The 15,410-nt window shown below is 37.5% G+C and overlaps 1 protein-coding gene across 1 annotated transcript in view; it reads left to right on the top strand.

Annotated features, from left to right (window-relative positions):
- cadm1a (cell adhesion molecule 1a) overlaps positions 1-15,410 on the top strand; it is a 356,532-nt gene that overhangs the window by 263,207 nt on the left and 77,915 nt on the right. Inside the window, 3 exon segments of the mRNA XM_051093071.1 lie at positions 191-337; positions 10,572-10,642; positions 10,645-10,720. Coding sequence (XP_050949028.1) covers positions 191-337; positions 10,572-10,642; positions 10,645-10,720 — 294 coding nt within the window.

The following is a 15,410-nucleotide window of genomic DNA, read 5'->3' as shown; positions in this document are numbered from 1 at the left end:
ATGGACAGGTTAGTTAGATAGATAGACAGATAGATAGACAAAGAGATAGATAGTAAAACTTAAGAGATGGATGAACAGATGGACAGTATATAGATAGCAGAAGTTACAAGATGGATAGATGGACAGATTGATTGACGTGCCTCTCTTTCATTCTCCAACTTGATCTCTCTTTCTCTCTGTCCTTCCACAGTCCAAAGCCAGAATCTCATAGCGGACAACGTCTCGGTAGTGGAGGGAGAGACAGCCACCATAAGCTGTCGAGTCAAAAACAATGACGACTCCGTCATCCAGCTCCTCAACCCCAACAGACAGACCATCTACTTCAAAGACGTCAGACGTGAGTACACATATTCACACGGCACACACAAACAGGCCGCACATCCCCAGGAAGCCTCCCCAGTGAAGCGGAAGTGTTAATGCATCAGAGTAATCCACTGCGCTTTTGAGGCCAGCCGATAGAGAGACCCAGCTGGCTGGCGAGGGCGTGTTTTTTTCAGCGCTTTGCCTTGCTCTCGTGTGATCCGTCTTAACCAAGACCGCTCTGATATTTCCCTACAGCTGCACTGTGTAATTATAGCAGAGTCTTAGTAAGGGTTTCATCTCTGCCACCCCTCTGTGAAATATCGCACACGCCTGTCCCACGTCATATGCAGAAAACACTTTGATGATAGTGTTTTCTTTGCACAAAAAGTTGCAACAGGAAGTAGTTCCAAAGTGCTCTCGAGTTCAGTCCGGCACATATCAGCTGGTGTCGATGGACACGGCGCCTGTCTCCACAAACGCTCCCCGGAAAGGTCTGTCCTTCTTATTTCATCGCTTTTCTCTGAAATAATGATAAGCTTCTCTGAGGTGCCAGACCGAGTCATTTTCATCTCCTTCCCCATAAACGGCACTGTGGTTAAAGAGCGTTCCAGTCAAGGGGAGTGAACGGGAGAGCCATCAGTCGCCTGAGGGACTGTCCTCATCAAGTAACGGTTAAAGTAATTGTGTGCCCGGTCCTCTCAGAGTTTGGATTAAGGTCTTCTGAACCGTCATTTTATCTCTCAGCTTCCAATCATTAGCAAAGCTCAGACTCCAGGTTTTTGGTCCGTGCAAGGCTGTAATTATCGCCCGTCTTCTTAATAAAACTTTGATGGGCTCTTCTCAAAGTAACCGTGGCCGGTAATCAAAATTGATTGCTGCCATTTAGAAGAAGCAGCATGTGTCCTGGAGCCTCTAGGATTAAACCTGAGAAAACAATACAAATGAGATTCGGAAGAGGAGCACAGGAGCAAAGGAAAGGAAATGAGACAGAGTGTGAGAAAGAGAAAGAGACGTGAGCGCAGATAATAGAGGCAGCCGTCGGCCATTGATACACAAAGAAACTTTTCCCTCTGCTTGCTTCGAGCATCATTTTAAACTTTCAAGTGGTCCACTGTCTGATTGCAAAAGAGTTATTTAAAATTGTAGCAATGTTTCACAATATTACATAACATTACATAACATTCATATCAAAATTTTAGGTTCAATTTTTATATATATACAAAACTTGCCAGCTTTTGGAAACAAACAAACAAGCAATAGGTTCGCTCAAGACTCATGAATGTCAAAATTTTTTTATGTATATATATATATATATATATAACAAAAACTGAGGTAGAGTATATATGCCTCTCCAAATTTTCATTTTCTCTTTTCTTTTTATCAAGTTTTATTGCTATGTCAACAAGTGACGTAAGTGAAGTGACTAAAGAAAAGCTTTAGAAAGTGGACTTTCAAATTTAGACGACATTTAGACATTTTATATTCCTATTGTAAAGTTGGAATGTAAAGGCTCTTTTGAGCTCTTGGCTTCTCAGTAGGTGAGGTAAATGTGAAGATAAAAAAGGAAACTGCGAATATTTGGCAGTCTTCAGCACTAGTTCAGCAGGAGGCGTTAACCGCTGTGGTGTTTCTAAAGCACCTCCTCCTCTTTACGCACCTCTTACACCCCCCACCTAGTGTGAGCAGAAAGCAACATTTATTTATTTATTATATTTATTGAGCAAAAGCCATTTCACATGACTCATGTCACGGCTTCAACATTGAGTGCGTGCGTTGCTTTGACCTCCATGTGAATGACATTGCAGATAGTGATAAAAATGGGCAATTTACGAGGTCACTGGGTGCAAGACAGTGTGATGTGTAATTTTTTGTTGCTTTGTACTCTAAAGACTCTGTCACACCAAGATGGACAGATGTCAGATGTTTGGGACTCATGTCAGGGCTTCAGTGTTCAAAACATGCTCTGCTTTGACCTCCACGTGAATGACGTTGCAGATACCGACAATTTATGAGGTTACTGGGTGCAAGAAAGTCTGATTTGTAATTTTTTTTGTTGCTTTGTACTCTAAAGGCCCTGACACACCAAGCCGATAAACACACAGATTTTTGGCTGATTGAGCATGTTGCTGTCGTTCAGTCAGTGAGAGAGACCACTTATTTGCTGTTGATCTCAAGCAACCAGTGCATGGGAAGAACAGCAAAAGTGCTGAAAACAAGCAAACAGTGTTAGTTTTGTTGCAAATAATTTTTGTCAACAACATTTTTTCACAGAAAACGAGTCGATAACGAAACAAAAACGAATGACAAAAACTACGATTAAAATCTATTGACAATTTTTAATAGAAATGGGATGAAAATGTTAGGGAGGGACGATTTGGGAATAGATTCATTCAGAACGAATCTGCTGTGTGGTTTGGAGGTTAGATGCGTACGTTTGAACTGTATTATAGCCTATTGATCTATCCGGCGGAACATAAGCTAGCATACATTTGCTGCACGTCTCATAAAACATTGAAACATATCAATATATGGGAGTAAGAGAAAATCAGACATGGATAAATTTGACGATGCAAAAGAGAACTCAATTCAGTCTGGTTTTCTGAGCGCAGACACCGAAGCAGTGCCTCTCACATAGCACACAAGTACTCTTTCGCATCTTGTGAATGGAGAAATACACACAAATTAAAGTATTCATGTAAACACACTCGGTTATGTGAGCGTAAACAGTTGGGAGAATATCGGACTTGTATCAGTACTTCAATTCAATTCAATTCAATTAAAATAACTTTAGTAGCCTTAATAAAGATGAATCTAAATTTATTTATATAAATAAATATGTCTGCTTGAAAGAATGAGGAATGTGGTAAACAAGTTGTTATAAAGAATGCATAATTAGCCTATATAACCACTGGTATTTCATTGAAAAGAAGACCATGTTCTCGTTTCTTTATGAAAAGTGGTTTCATTTCATTGTAATATAAAGGCACATTGTATATCACCGCAGTTAAATCTGTCTATCATGATAAAACCTTAATATCAAACCTGAGTTTGGTAATTTTAGAGAAATGCTTAATAAATGCATTCAACTGTAACTAAACCCATTAGATTTCAGCCAGCTAAATCTACTGTCGATATAGTTGACTAAAATCTTATGATATTTAGTTGACTAAAATGACTAAAAGTAAATGGCATTTTAGTCAAAAGACAATGACTAAGACTAAATAAGAATTTGCTGTCAAAATTAACACTGCAAGCAAACAGCAAAGTCAAAAATGAACACAGAGGCTGTTTTGGCTAATTTTACATCTTCATCTTACCTGAGCATTCCAATATGCAAATATTTTCATAACACGTCAGTCTGAAAAGAAGAAAGTGAAGACAAACTCGCACTTCTCACTCAAGCTATAGTGTGAATGTATGGCTGTAGTCTTTCGCAACAACACAGTCAGCTGTTGTCGCCACTAGTTCTTTGTCGCCTTGGTGTGTCACTGCCTTAACACATCATTAGTGAGGTGAAATCAAACTTAAATGTGAAGTTGGAACGTTTTTGCAAGAAAAGACATCCTGTGCGTCATACACATTGTCCAGTGATCACTGTCTGCAATTGAAAATGTCACTGTCAAATAGGTCCAATAGTTTGAACTTTGGCATTACAAGTAGATTACTATAACTTCACTCCATTGAAATGCATTGGAGAACATCGGCACATGTCGTGCGAAAAGGCCTTAAAGGGATAGTTCACCCAAAAATGAAAATTCTGCCATTAATTACTCCCTCTCATGTAGTTCCAAACCTGTAAGACCTTAGTTTATCTTCAGAACACAAATTGCGATGTTTTTGATGAAATCCAACAGCTTTCTGACCCTGTATAGACAGCAACACAACTAGGACGTTCAAGGCCCAGAAAGGTAGTAAGGACATTTTTAAAGAACTGTGGTTCAACTTTAATTTTATGAAGCTCGAGAATACTTGGATTCATCATCATCATGAAAAATATCTTAATTTGTGCTCCGAAGATGAATGAAAGGATTACGGGTTTGGAATGACATGAGGGTCAGTAATTAATAACAGAATTTAAATTTTTGGGTGTACTATCCCATTAAATGCTTTCTAATGTTGATTGTCTTTTATGTCACCTTTTGAGACGAGGTAGATTTTATTCGCAGAAACCAGCAACAGATTTTATTCGTAGAAAGCACTATGTTGCAGTGCTGTGTGGCAGTGCGTGATATTTTAAGTCTCCTATTTTCTCTGAAATGTGCCATGCTGAGAGGACACAAAGCTGTGACGGTGTTATTTCACATTGTCTTTTTGTCCTTGCTGCATAATCTTTTCTTTTTTTACTTCCTGAGCCTTTCAGATTCCTGTATGGCATATGCTGCCCATTGCATATGTGCCTGTTCTCATATGTTACGACACACTCATTGTGACTAGAATTAAAACGGGGAACAGAGACCGGCGTCGCCGTTCCCCAACGCCTTCTGCCCGAATGAAACTCTGAGAACATAATACAGGTTAAAGCCTTGTAAAAATCCCCAGCAAATGAAAGACAGTTACAAAAAACAAAAAAAGGAACACGGAGTGCAAAAGCATTTGTCCGTGCTTTTTTTCAGGGTGATAAGCTTTAAAGGGTTTTGTCAGGCAGGGAAGCTGGTTTACTGGGCAGCATGCCCTCTGAAGGGACCGGAAACCACGCTGAGCTTCATTCTCCACCGCTCCCACAGCGCGCTGGATGTAGCTGGCCGACAGAAACGTTCCCTCTCACGGTGGTGGGACAACCTCCTGGGGCCCCGCGAGCTCTCGCTGTCACCGTGTCCGGCGCTGTGTCCGAAAATGCTACAGCAAGCAGCAAAGGGCATGTACACAGTCAGACATGCTGTTGTTATTTGGGTCACAAAGCGCTGCTTTTTTTTTCACCAAGGTTTTGACTTTGTTCATCCACCTCATTTTCCAAAAAATAAACTAGAGCGAGCATGTAAATTATGTCTGGATGTCCTGAAGGCATATTATTTTTTACAACCGCCTGTTTGCATACTTTTCTCATTTAAAGTTAATGTAAAATCCAAATTGGCCCTATTTATTGTTTTCCGGGTATTTTTGGGAATGAATAATCAGTGCACGTTATCCAAACACCTCCATCTTTTCATTTCAAATCACGTCACTGATCTGTTCCTCCAACCCCATTATTTTATTTCTCATCAAGTATCCTTTTTTATTCTGAAACATGGGTCAATGATGTAACACAATTTATTATCTGAATATATTAATTTGTACTTTGAATACATATATTATTTGATGAGCAAGTTTTTTCATTCCATTTGATATTTTTGGAGGAATATCAAAAATATCCAAATTGGCATCATTTTATCTTTTATGACAGGACAAGTTTAATTTGGGTAGTTTGCTTGATTTGGAAATATTTATGAACTAATTTATGATATGAAAAAAAAAATCCTGTAAAACTTTGTTTTGAAACTTTTTTTTTTTTTAATAGATTAATCAGCAGTGTTGTAATGCATTGCTTTTAAAAGTTTTAAAACATTAATACATTACTTAGTTACTTTTTATGGAATGTAATGCATCCTGTAATGCATTTTGTGTTACTTTTGCTTTACTTTTTATATCTGGCCAGGGCTTGCTTGTTTGTTTTTAATATAAAAAGTTTTATTTTTGGCAAACGTAAAAGCCTTTCATGCCAAAAGTGAAATAAATAAGCCTCAGGCTACTGGAAAAGTAAATTCATGTCTGTACAGTAGAACAAAAGAGAAAAAAGTTCAACACTTTTCTGCAATAAAAAAATAAAGCACAAATGTGACCCTGGATCACAAAACCAATCTTAAGTAGCAAGGGTATATTTGTAGCAATAGCCAAAAATACATTGTATGGGTCAAAATGATCGATTTTTCTTTTATGCCAAAAATCATTAGGATATTAAGGAAACATGATGTTCCATGAATATATTTTGTAAACTTCCTACCATAAATATATATTTGATTAGTAATATGCATTGCTAAGAACTTAATTTGGACAATTAAAAAGTGATTTTCTCCATATTTAGTTTTTTTTTACACCCCTCAGATTCCAGATTTTCAAATACTTGCATTTCAGCCAAATGTTGTCCAATCATACCAAACCATACATTAATGTAAAGCTTGTTTATTCAGCTTTCAGATAATGTATAAATCTCAATTTCAAAAAAGGAACCTTATGACTGGTTTTGTGGTCCAGAGTCACAAATGTAACTTTATGTAATTTTTGCTTATTAGTATGGCTGAATTGAATCTTTGAAGATCAGCAGCAAAGACGCTGGTTAATAAAATGTGATTAAACACAAAGGATATTTACGTTATTTAAAATAATTACTTATTGCAGGTTTGTGTTATTTTCTGAGTTTGCATTTCACTGTAATTCATTTTAAGAAATACTGAATCTGTGAGATAACTAATGCATGTTCACATTACTTACTTGAGTTACTTATTTGAAAAAGTAACTCAAAAGTAATGCGCTACTTTACTAGTTACTCAAAAAAAAGTAATCTGATTAACTAACGCATTACTTGTAATGTGTTTCCCCCCAAACACTGTAAATAAAGGTGTACTCTCACATGTATTGAGGGATATGAAGTAAAAATATCACGACAGTACCATTTGATCTTTTTTGACAAAGCAAGTTTAGTTCAGGTTGTAAAATTCATGATGCGACTCCAAAAATGTAATGGTGTTTGTGAATGAATAATTCATGATATTTAAAAAAAAAGGAAATACCTTGGAAGAAATCTATATTTATACTTGGTTACATTACGTGATATTACATCACCTTATTTATTCCTTTTTTCTGCTTTTTTTCTTTGTCATGGACACAGTTACTATTCATTGACCCAAAGGCAGGTGAAATAGATCATAACCGGTGCATCTGACATTGTTCAGTTCTCCAGAAGCCAGTGGTCTTTCTTTACCTTCTTTAGCCAGTTTTATTCGCCTGACTGATATGTTCTGCCTAGTTTCTTGCCCTCTCTTTTCCCCATTAGAGCTGACATGGCGCTTATTCATGTTTTCATAATGCTCTAATTATTGCTGTCTCTCCACCTGACGCACAGTCACAATAGATTATAAACCGGTTTGGCTTCTTGCTCCTTATCAGTTTATTTTAATCCCCACATTTCCCCAATCAATAAATTGAATTAAATCATTAGCTTCTGCCTGCCCTCCCCTTGACAGCCACATTCCCGCTTTCAAGCTGGCCGCTCTAATTAGTCGCACATTACGCAGCGGCTACATGAAAGGCGCGCTGCTTGGTGTTTCAAAACAAAGACCACAATGGCTGCTGGAGATCATAGCGCTGCTGTTGGTCCGTGCGTTTCCTTTTGGCCACGTGTGGCTTTATTACTCCCAAGCTCAGACATGTACCTGAATAAACTGCGCACACACTTGTTGAGAGGAATATAGATGTGAAAGCTACATGTGCGTGATGTTTTATTTATTTGTATTTTCGCTCTGAGCTTACGCCGCCCTGACATCATGATCAAAGGTGAGAAATGCGTTGCCTTGGCAGCAGGGTCTTCCAGCGTGGTCTCCACGTGCGTGCGCGGTGATCTGTGAAAGAAATGGACTCTGCATCTCCCACGCTGCGGATGGCACGCTCGGATTGGGGGCTTGAGCGAGCTCGCGTGGGGAAATGCAAGTATAAGAAAGCCCCTCGTAATAGAGAATGGTGAAGATCTTTTTCCTTTTGCGGTGCACACAGAGAGACTGCAGCCCTTGTACAGCAATATGTTTTTTTTTTTTTTTTCCCACTCTCTCTCGCACCCATGGCGCGCACATGCTCTCCCTCTCTCTCTATCTTTTTCTTTTGAGTGAAAGCGAAAGAGCATGGCTAACCAGCTGGATCCAAGAACAATCAACACCCCGCGCCATCAGGGCCTGCTTTCATGATCCCATCGCCTCAAAAATCTCTAATGATGCCCGATTATTTCTTTATTTATTTCCCCTTTTATTTATTTCTTTATTTATTTATTCATGGTCCTCTTTTTTGCGCTCCTTTGAACTCGGCTGTTGCGGGCAAGAACAAACGCATGCGCGAGTGCTCTCGGTGTCGTAAATGGTCTGTCGATCGGCCTGGAATTTATCCGCGAGTGGGGGGCGGATGGGGGTGGGGGTGCCGGTAGCCTTTCATCTCTCTTTCGCCCATCTCTCACTCTCTATTTCACCCTCAGCACCATTTACTTTTTACGCTCAGCCTCCCACACCGGCAAAGCGAACCCTAATGGACTCCTCATTATTCTGGGCCGAAAGGATTCCGTTCCTCCACGTAATTAGGAGAGAAAAGCCTAAGTTGGGATCGGCGTGAGATTCTCGCAATGGCACTGGAGCTTTCAGATCTGCCTTTAAACTGAGGAAGTGTCTCCCATATTTGATACAAGCATACAGGTGTCCCAGTTTCTTCAGTAACTTTTGATTATTTGTATTATTTTATGTGACAATCACATTGAAACTTTTACTATGCCTTCATCATTTATTTCAAATGTTATTTTTCAAATGACTTTCAGACTTGAGTACCTGAGTAAGGTTTTCAGTGTCAATAAACTTGAGATGAAAATGTGTGTAGAAAACATCAAATATTTCATTATTTAAAGGGATAGTTCACCCAAAAATGAAAATTTCCCCATGATTTACTCACCCTCAAGCCATTCTAGGTTTATATGACTTTTTTCTTTCAGATGAATACAGGTTATATTAAAGGGGTCATCAGATGCCCATTTTCCACAAGTTGATATGATTCTTTAGGGTCTTAATGAAAAGTCTGTAATGTACTTTGGTTAAAAATTCTCAGTAGTAGTGTAAAACAACACCCTTTTTACCTTGCCAAAATCAACTCTGTAAAATTGATCCTGTTCTGGTCGAGGTTGCTTTAAATGTTAATGAGCTCTACTCGCCCCGCCCCGCCAAGGCCTTTTAATTAAAAAAAAATAAATAAATAAATCTGTATTTAAAATTATATAAACTAAATATAGCTTCCGCTAACTGTTGTACGCATGTTCACAAGAGAGTGGCTTTCCAGTGGATGACGTAGGATGTTGACAAACATGGAAGTGCAGGGGAGAGAGCAAAAAAGAACACCAGTCACGAATTAGAAGTACAAAACAAGGATTTGTAAAGAAAAATGTCAGAGGATTTTAATATAAGTCAAGAGGAGAGCGTTTTTTCTTTGCTGTAAACAAAACTTGGTTCTAATGAGATTAGCATATTCTCAATGGAGCTTACGCTTCCTAAGTTGTCCACTGGAACGCCACTCTCTCATGTACGCCAGTTAGCGGAAGCTAGAACTTATGGTTTATAAAGTTTTAAATATGGATATTTTTCTTACACAAACACATTGATTCATTTCAGAAGGTCTTTAACTGTGTTTTCTGTGTTTAACACTTTATATGATGGATAGATGCACTAAATCTCAACAGCCATTCACTGCCATTATAAAGCTTGGAAGAACCAGGACATTTTTTATTATAACTCTGATTGTAATCGTCTAAAGAAGAAAATCATATACACCTGGGATGGCTTGAGGATGAGTAAATCATTGCATAAATTTTATTTTTGGGTGAACTATTCTTTCAGATTTGTGTAACGATATGTTAGCTTTGAGAAATTTAATTTCCGTCTCAGAATGTTATTAAACCAGTTACACAGTTTGTATGTATATCCACTGTTGGGCATTGTTAGTCAAACTGAGTGTATTTTAATGGTGTATATTTGCTGAAAGTCTGCAGAGACAAAAGTGTCCATGAAACACCTACATACTGTATATGCTCACCACAAAGCAAGAACTTTTTCCTCTGAGGTGTTAAAATGAAAAGGCATTTGGGTGTCACCGTGGTCTAGCATGGCATGTCCCATGGCTACTGTCCTTGTTTCAAACCCCAGTGATACGATACTCAGGTCAGACGATGCCAGAAATAGATGCACCCGTGGTCCTGAGTGTGAAGCGATCTCAATCACTGCAGCTATTCCCATGGAGCACCTTTCAACTAATCTGAAGAATATATTGTAGGCTGCACGTTTGTTAAGCTCCCTTGGTGTCAGTTATAAGCAATAGCTTAAAGAAGCATATGGCTGCCTTTATTTGCTTCAGTGGAAACACAATCTAGCCTTCAAATGGGAAAAATACTGCTAATTATCTTCTACATGTTTCTACTGTTGCTTGCAATAGATGTGCAGTGTGAAGATGTGACTTTTCATTCCATCATCTGCTCTCTTTCTCTATTGACTCTCCAGCCCTGAAAGATGCTCGTTTCCAGCTGGTCAATTTCTCAGACAACGAGCTGCGTGTGTCGTTATCCAACGTCTCTCTCTCTCAGACGAGGGAAGATACGTGTGCCAGCTCTACACAGACCCCCCACAGGAAGCCTACGCCGACATCACTGCTAAGTATGAACACTTGTGCATGCATGTACACAACATACAATACACACACAGTCATTTATATGTAGTATTTAGCCCTAATAATATTCATTTTTATTATTATTTTATGTACTCAGCTTATAGGATTAGTTCACTTTCTGAATAAAAAATTCCTGATAATTTATTCACCCCCATGTCATCCAAGATGTTCATGTCTATCTTTCTTTAGCTGAAAAGAAGGTTTTTGAGGAAAACATTTCATTTTTTTCTCCATATATTGGACTTTAATGGGAGCCAACATGTTGAAGGTCCAAATTGCAGTTTCAGTGCAGCTTCAAAGCTGAAGAACAAGGATCTTATCTAGAAAAACAATTTTTCTAAATAAATAAAAATAAACATTTATATACTTTTCAACCACAAACTCACTAGCTCATTGCGTAGTCATGTTGGAAAGGTCAAGTGCAACATAGGCGAAAGTACCGACCCAGTGTTTACAAAGTGAACACGCAAAGTCAAACACCCTTTACAAAAAAAAAGGTAAAATGATGATGTCGGATGATTTTGAAGTTGGAGGAGAGAATGAGATGGAGTTTTTCACCCTACACTACCTTTTTGAACAAAAAGTACACAAATGAAGTGTGTGACCTTTCCAATGTGATTACGTAATGTGTGAAGTCATGCATCGCAGAGGTAGTGCAAGACTATTTGTGGTTCAAAAGTATATAACTTTAAAAAAAAATTTGTAAGAAAATGATCAATCGTTTAGATAGATAAGACCGTTATTCTTTGACTGGAATTGTGTAGAGCTCTTTGAAGCTGCATTGAAACTCCTTCAACACGTTGACCAGTATTTGGAGAAAAATCCTGGAATGTTTTCCTCAAATAAAAATGAAGTGAAGAAAGAAAGACTTGGAAATCTTGGATGACATGGGGGTGAGTAAATGATCAGAACAAGTAAGCCTACATTTTATATTTTAAGCACAATAGAAGCTGCATATTTAACATATAGGTTTAAATTTTGGCTTTAAAATATATTTTTTAAATACCTTAAAAAAATGCAGTTCTTTTAATTCTCCCGTGGCCTCATAAATTGTTATTATAATATACTCGAAGACCATGTTGAGTTAAAAGTAGTTTAGCTTTAAAAATAACTCATCTTAAGGTACCTGTGTTTTGTTCCACCTTTGCGTCCAGGTCAAGTTGTAGCCTACATTTCATATTTAAAGTACAACATAGGTCTAAGTTAAATCTGTAATATATGGCTGTAAAAATAAATTTGCGTTGTATATTTGATTTTGTTTAAAAAATGTATAAAAATCTAACCTTTCAGTAAGGTAAAATAATTGAAAATGGGGTGAAATCTCATTATGAAATGTTTTTCTGATGTTGTTTTCAAACTTGGACATTTTAAGGAATCTGAGCATGGTTTGCTGAATTTTTTGGCCCGTATGTGAATGCTCCAAATGATCTCATACCCTTTAAAGCAATTCGAGCTGAGACCATCTTGTGAGTACAGTTCGCTTTCAGCTTTTGATACAATTCACTGAAAACACTCATTGTAAACACAAACCACTCCAGGCTCGCTTTTTTTTTTTTTTTTAATCTTTTATTTATTTATTTATTTTTATCTTTTGGTATTTGATAGAATCCATGATGCCATGTATCTGAACAAGCTGTCCAGGACCTCCAGCAGAAAAATAGGCCCATCACATTAAAGAACCAGCAGTATATCTAACCGTAGGCATGGGGTACTTTTTTATCTTAGTGTGCACCAAACCCATCTTGTGTGTTTGCTGCCAAAAAGCATTTTTTTCTCCATCTGACCATAAAAACCGGTTCCATTTGAAGTTCCAGTAGAGTTTGGCAACTAAACATGCTGGAGTTTTTTCTTCAATGAGAGTTTATTTCTTTCTTTCCAGTGGTGCAAGTAATTCTAACTAGGAATATATGTTTGTTTATTTGTTTTTTAGATTATAGAATATATTTATTTATGTATAGAATATAAAATCTTCCCACGTGTGGCCACGACCAAGGTTGAGAACCTCTGGATTAGACAAAACTGAACCTGTTGTTTTGGCTGTCAGATTTCCCATAAGGCACTTGGCGCATAAACAAACACCCACAGACACACACACGTAGGGCTTCTTTGTTTCCCGAGAAATCCTTTTATGATCAATCACCAGAGTGGAGCAGCTTTTATGAGATGCTGCAGCAGTGTAGAATCAAGATATAGCCATTCATCTTCACCTAACAGAAGGCCCGAGACGTAGCCAAGCCGGATCCTGAGCGCCGAGTCATTCATATTTCAGAACGGAGCCGTTACCCCACATGTGCGCGCACACACTTTCACTGCTGTTTGGAGGGGCTGCTGAAAGCCCTCTAAAAACTCAACAAACACTTCACCTGCTACTTCCTTTGAGGACTCAGCTGCATGGTGGAGCCATTCAGCAGAATTATTGTTTATGTGTTTGTGCGTGTGTGTCTTTGTGTACATGTGAACGCTTTGCTGCGTTCTGCGTCTTGACATAACTGCATGGAAAAATCACCCGCACTTAAAAGTGATTATTCCGTTTTGAGAGCGGAGTTTAGTGCGGGGTGGGTATTGAGGGAGTAGGATTGTAGAGAGCTCGCTGAATGCCGTCGAGTGGCTGGCTCCACAGCTTCAGACGGCCGAGTTGAAGCAGAATGCTTGAATGGAACCCTGCTGCTCGGGGAGAACAAGAAACCTGAATTACCCTGTCCAAAAAATTCCACACGTTTATGCCAGATTGCTAGAAGCCTACGATTTAGGTGACCTTTTCAGGTAAGCGTTTTAGACATGGTGACCCTCCTGGAAGTAAAGACCACCGAAAGCATGTCTTTTGAAAACGCTGTTATCATGGCATATCCAACTGAGTGCCAGAATGAAAAGGAAGGCCTTTAGAGATGCTTGTTACAATATGCCTATGAACATTCCCAATTATTCAGGTCAGCGTAGAAGGAGATTATTCCAGTCTACTGAATGTGTTGCTTTCTGTTACGCAAGATGTTTCGCCACTATTCACTTGTAGCTACCGGTGTCTTATCAGAGTATATGATTTCTGCGATGCAAAATGCACGAACGGGAATCATGCGAAGTCATAAAAATGGGAACATGGAATTTTCCAAATTTTGGATGAATAAATCAAAAGTAGGCCAGTACATTTAAATCAAAACTTAATATGGACTAGTTTCTGTAAATATTAAGCTGCGAAAATACAATTTAAATATAAATCCTACATGTTCTGTGTGTCTCTGTGTGAATGAATGGCGCAGATTAGATCTGTTAACTACGCACATAGTAAAGCACGCAATGCTCGCCATGTTTTCTATATATATAAGTACATGAATATATAAATATTATCTCTAGAACTGCTTACTTCATTAGAGTAATTTCATAAGCTTTATACTGATTATGTTGAAGAAAAACTATTGTCGTATAATATGCAAACAGAAACCGGTATTCACAGCAGACCGTCAAAATGTTTGGTTTAACTTGAAGAAATTGTGACAGAAATATATTACTAATGATTGTAGTACTACTACTACTAATAAAATTATTATTAAAACATTATTTTTTTATGGAATGTTTACCAAAAAAAAATAAATAAATAAATAGGGTACAATGGGGCTAAAGGTACCCCAGGGTAAAAGGCGCCTTTGATATTATTTTCCTCTAAACCACTAGATGGCAGGAAAACAGGGTGTAGCACTTTACAAAACGTCCACTTTTCAACATACGCGTGCAAATTTGCCTGATCTTTGACGCGACCGTGGGCAGCAGCGAAAAGTCGATTCTGTGCTTGCTTGATCTAATATTTGCTGTTTTTAAAAATCTTGTAGATTTAAGTAGCAAATGAGAATCGCTAAAATAATAATTAATAGAAGACTGATTTTCCCATTTGTTGACATGACATTGTTAGATTCAGATGGTAAATATTATATAATATTTTGGGTGTCCAACTTAGAAATCACCATGTTTAGAATGAAACCATCATATTTAAAAACATGATATTAATCATGTCATATAATAAAATATTATTTGCTGTTACTACTGTAAATCTATATTAAATTACTATGGGATATCCATTGAAAATCTTCAATATCATTCAAAATCTTCACATTTTAAAATGATTTTGTTTCTGTATTTCAAAATATGTTTTATATTAACATATTTTAATGACAGTATATTTATTGAACAAAAATTAATTTTTATTTATCTCAGTAAGCAGAAAATAGTACAAACTTTGCTAAAGTGCTTTTGAACAAGCATTAACATTACATTATTTTAAAGTATTAAGACATTTAAAAAAAAAACATGCTATGTACTTGCATTAAAATTAATACTTTAATACAATGTACTTGTTGTGTACTTACATGTATTTACATTATACTTAGATTTTAAAAATACCTGCATATAATTACATCTGTAATTAATTTCTGTAAATACATTTGTAATTATACTGCTGACCCATCCCTTACACCTTAACTCACCATTAAACTTACCCATACCACCAAACCTCTCCCTAACCTTACCCATATCCAACCTCAATAGCAGCAAAAGTGTTTTGCAATACAATATGACCACATCAAGTACACTGCACTTTTTTTTTATGCAAGTACATAGTAGTTAAGGCCACGTAATATAAAGTGGGACCAAAGTGTCTGTATCAATACTGTGTATCAATACCTTTT

The sequence above is a fragment of the Labeo rohita genome, chromosome 21 (genome assembly GCF_022985175.1).
Source record: "Labeo rohita strain BAU-BD-2019 chromosome 21, IGBB_LRoh.1.0, whole genome shotgun sequence".
NCBI lineage: Eukaryota > Metazoa > Chordata > Actinopteri > Cypriniformes > Cyprinidae > Labeo > Labeo rohita.
The sequence above is the reverse complement of the archived record's forward strand: the minus strand, read 5'-3'. Positions and strand labels throughout refer to the sequence as shown.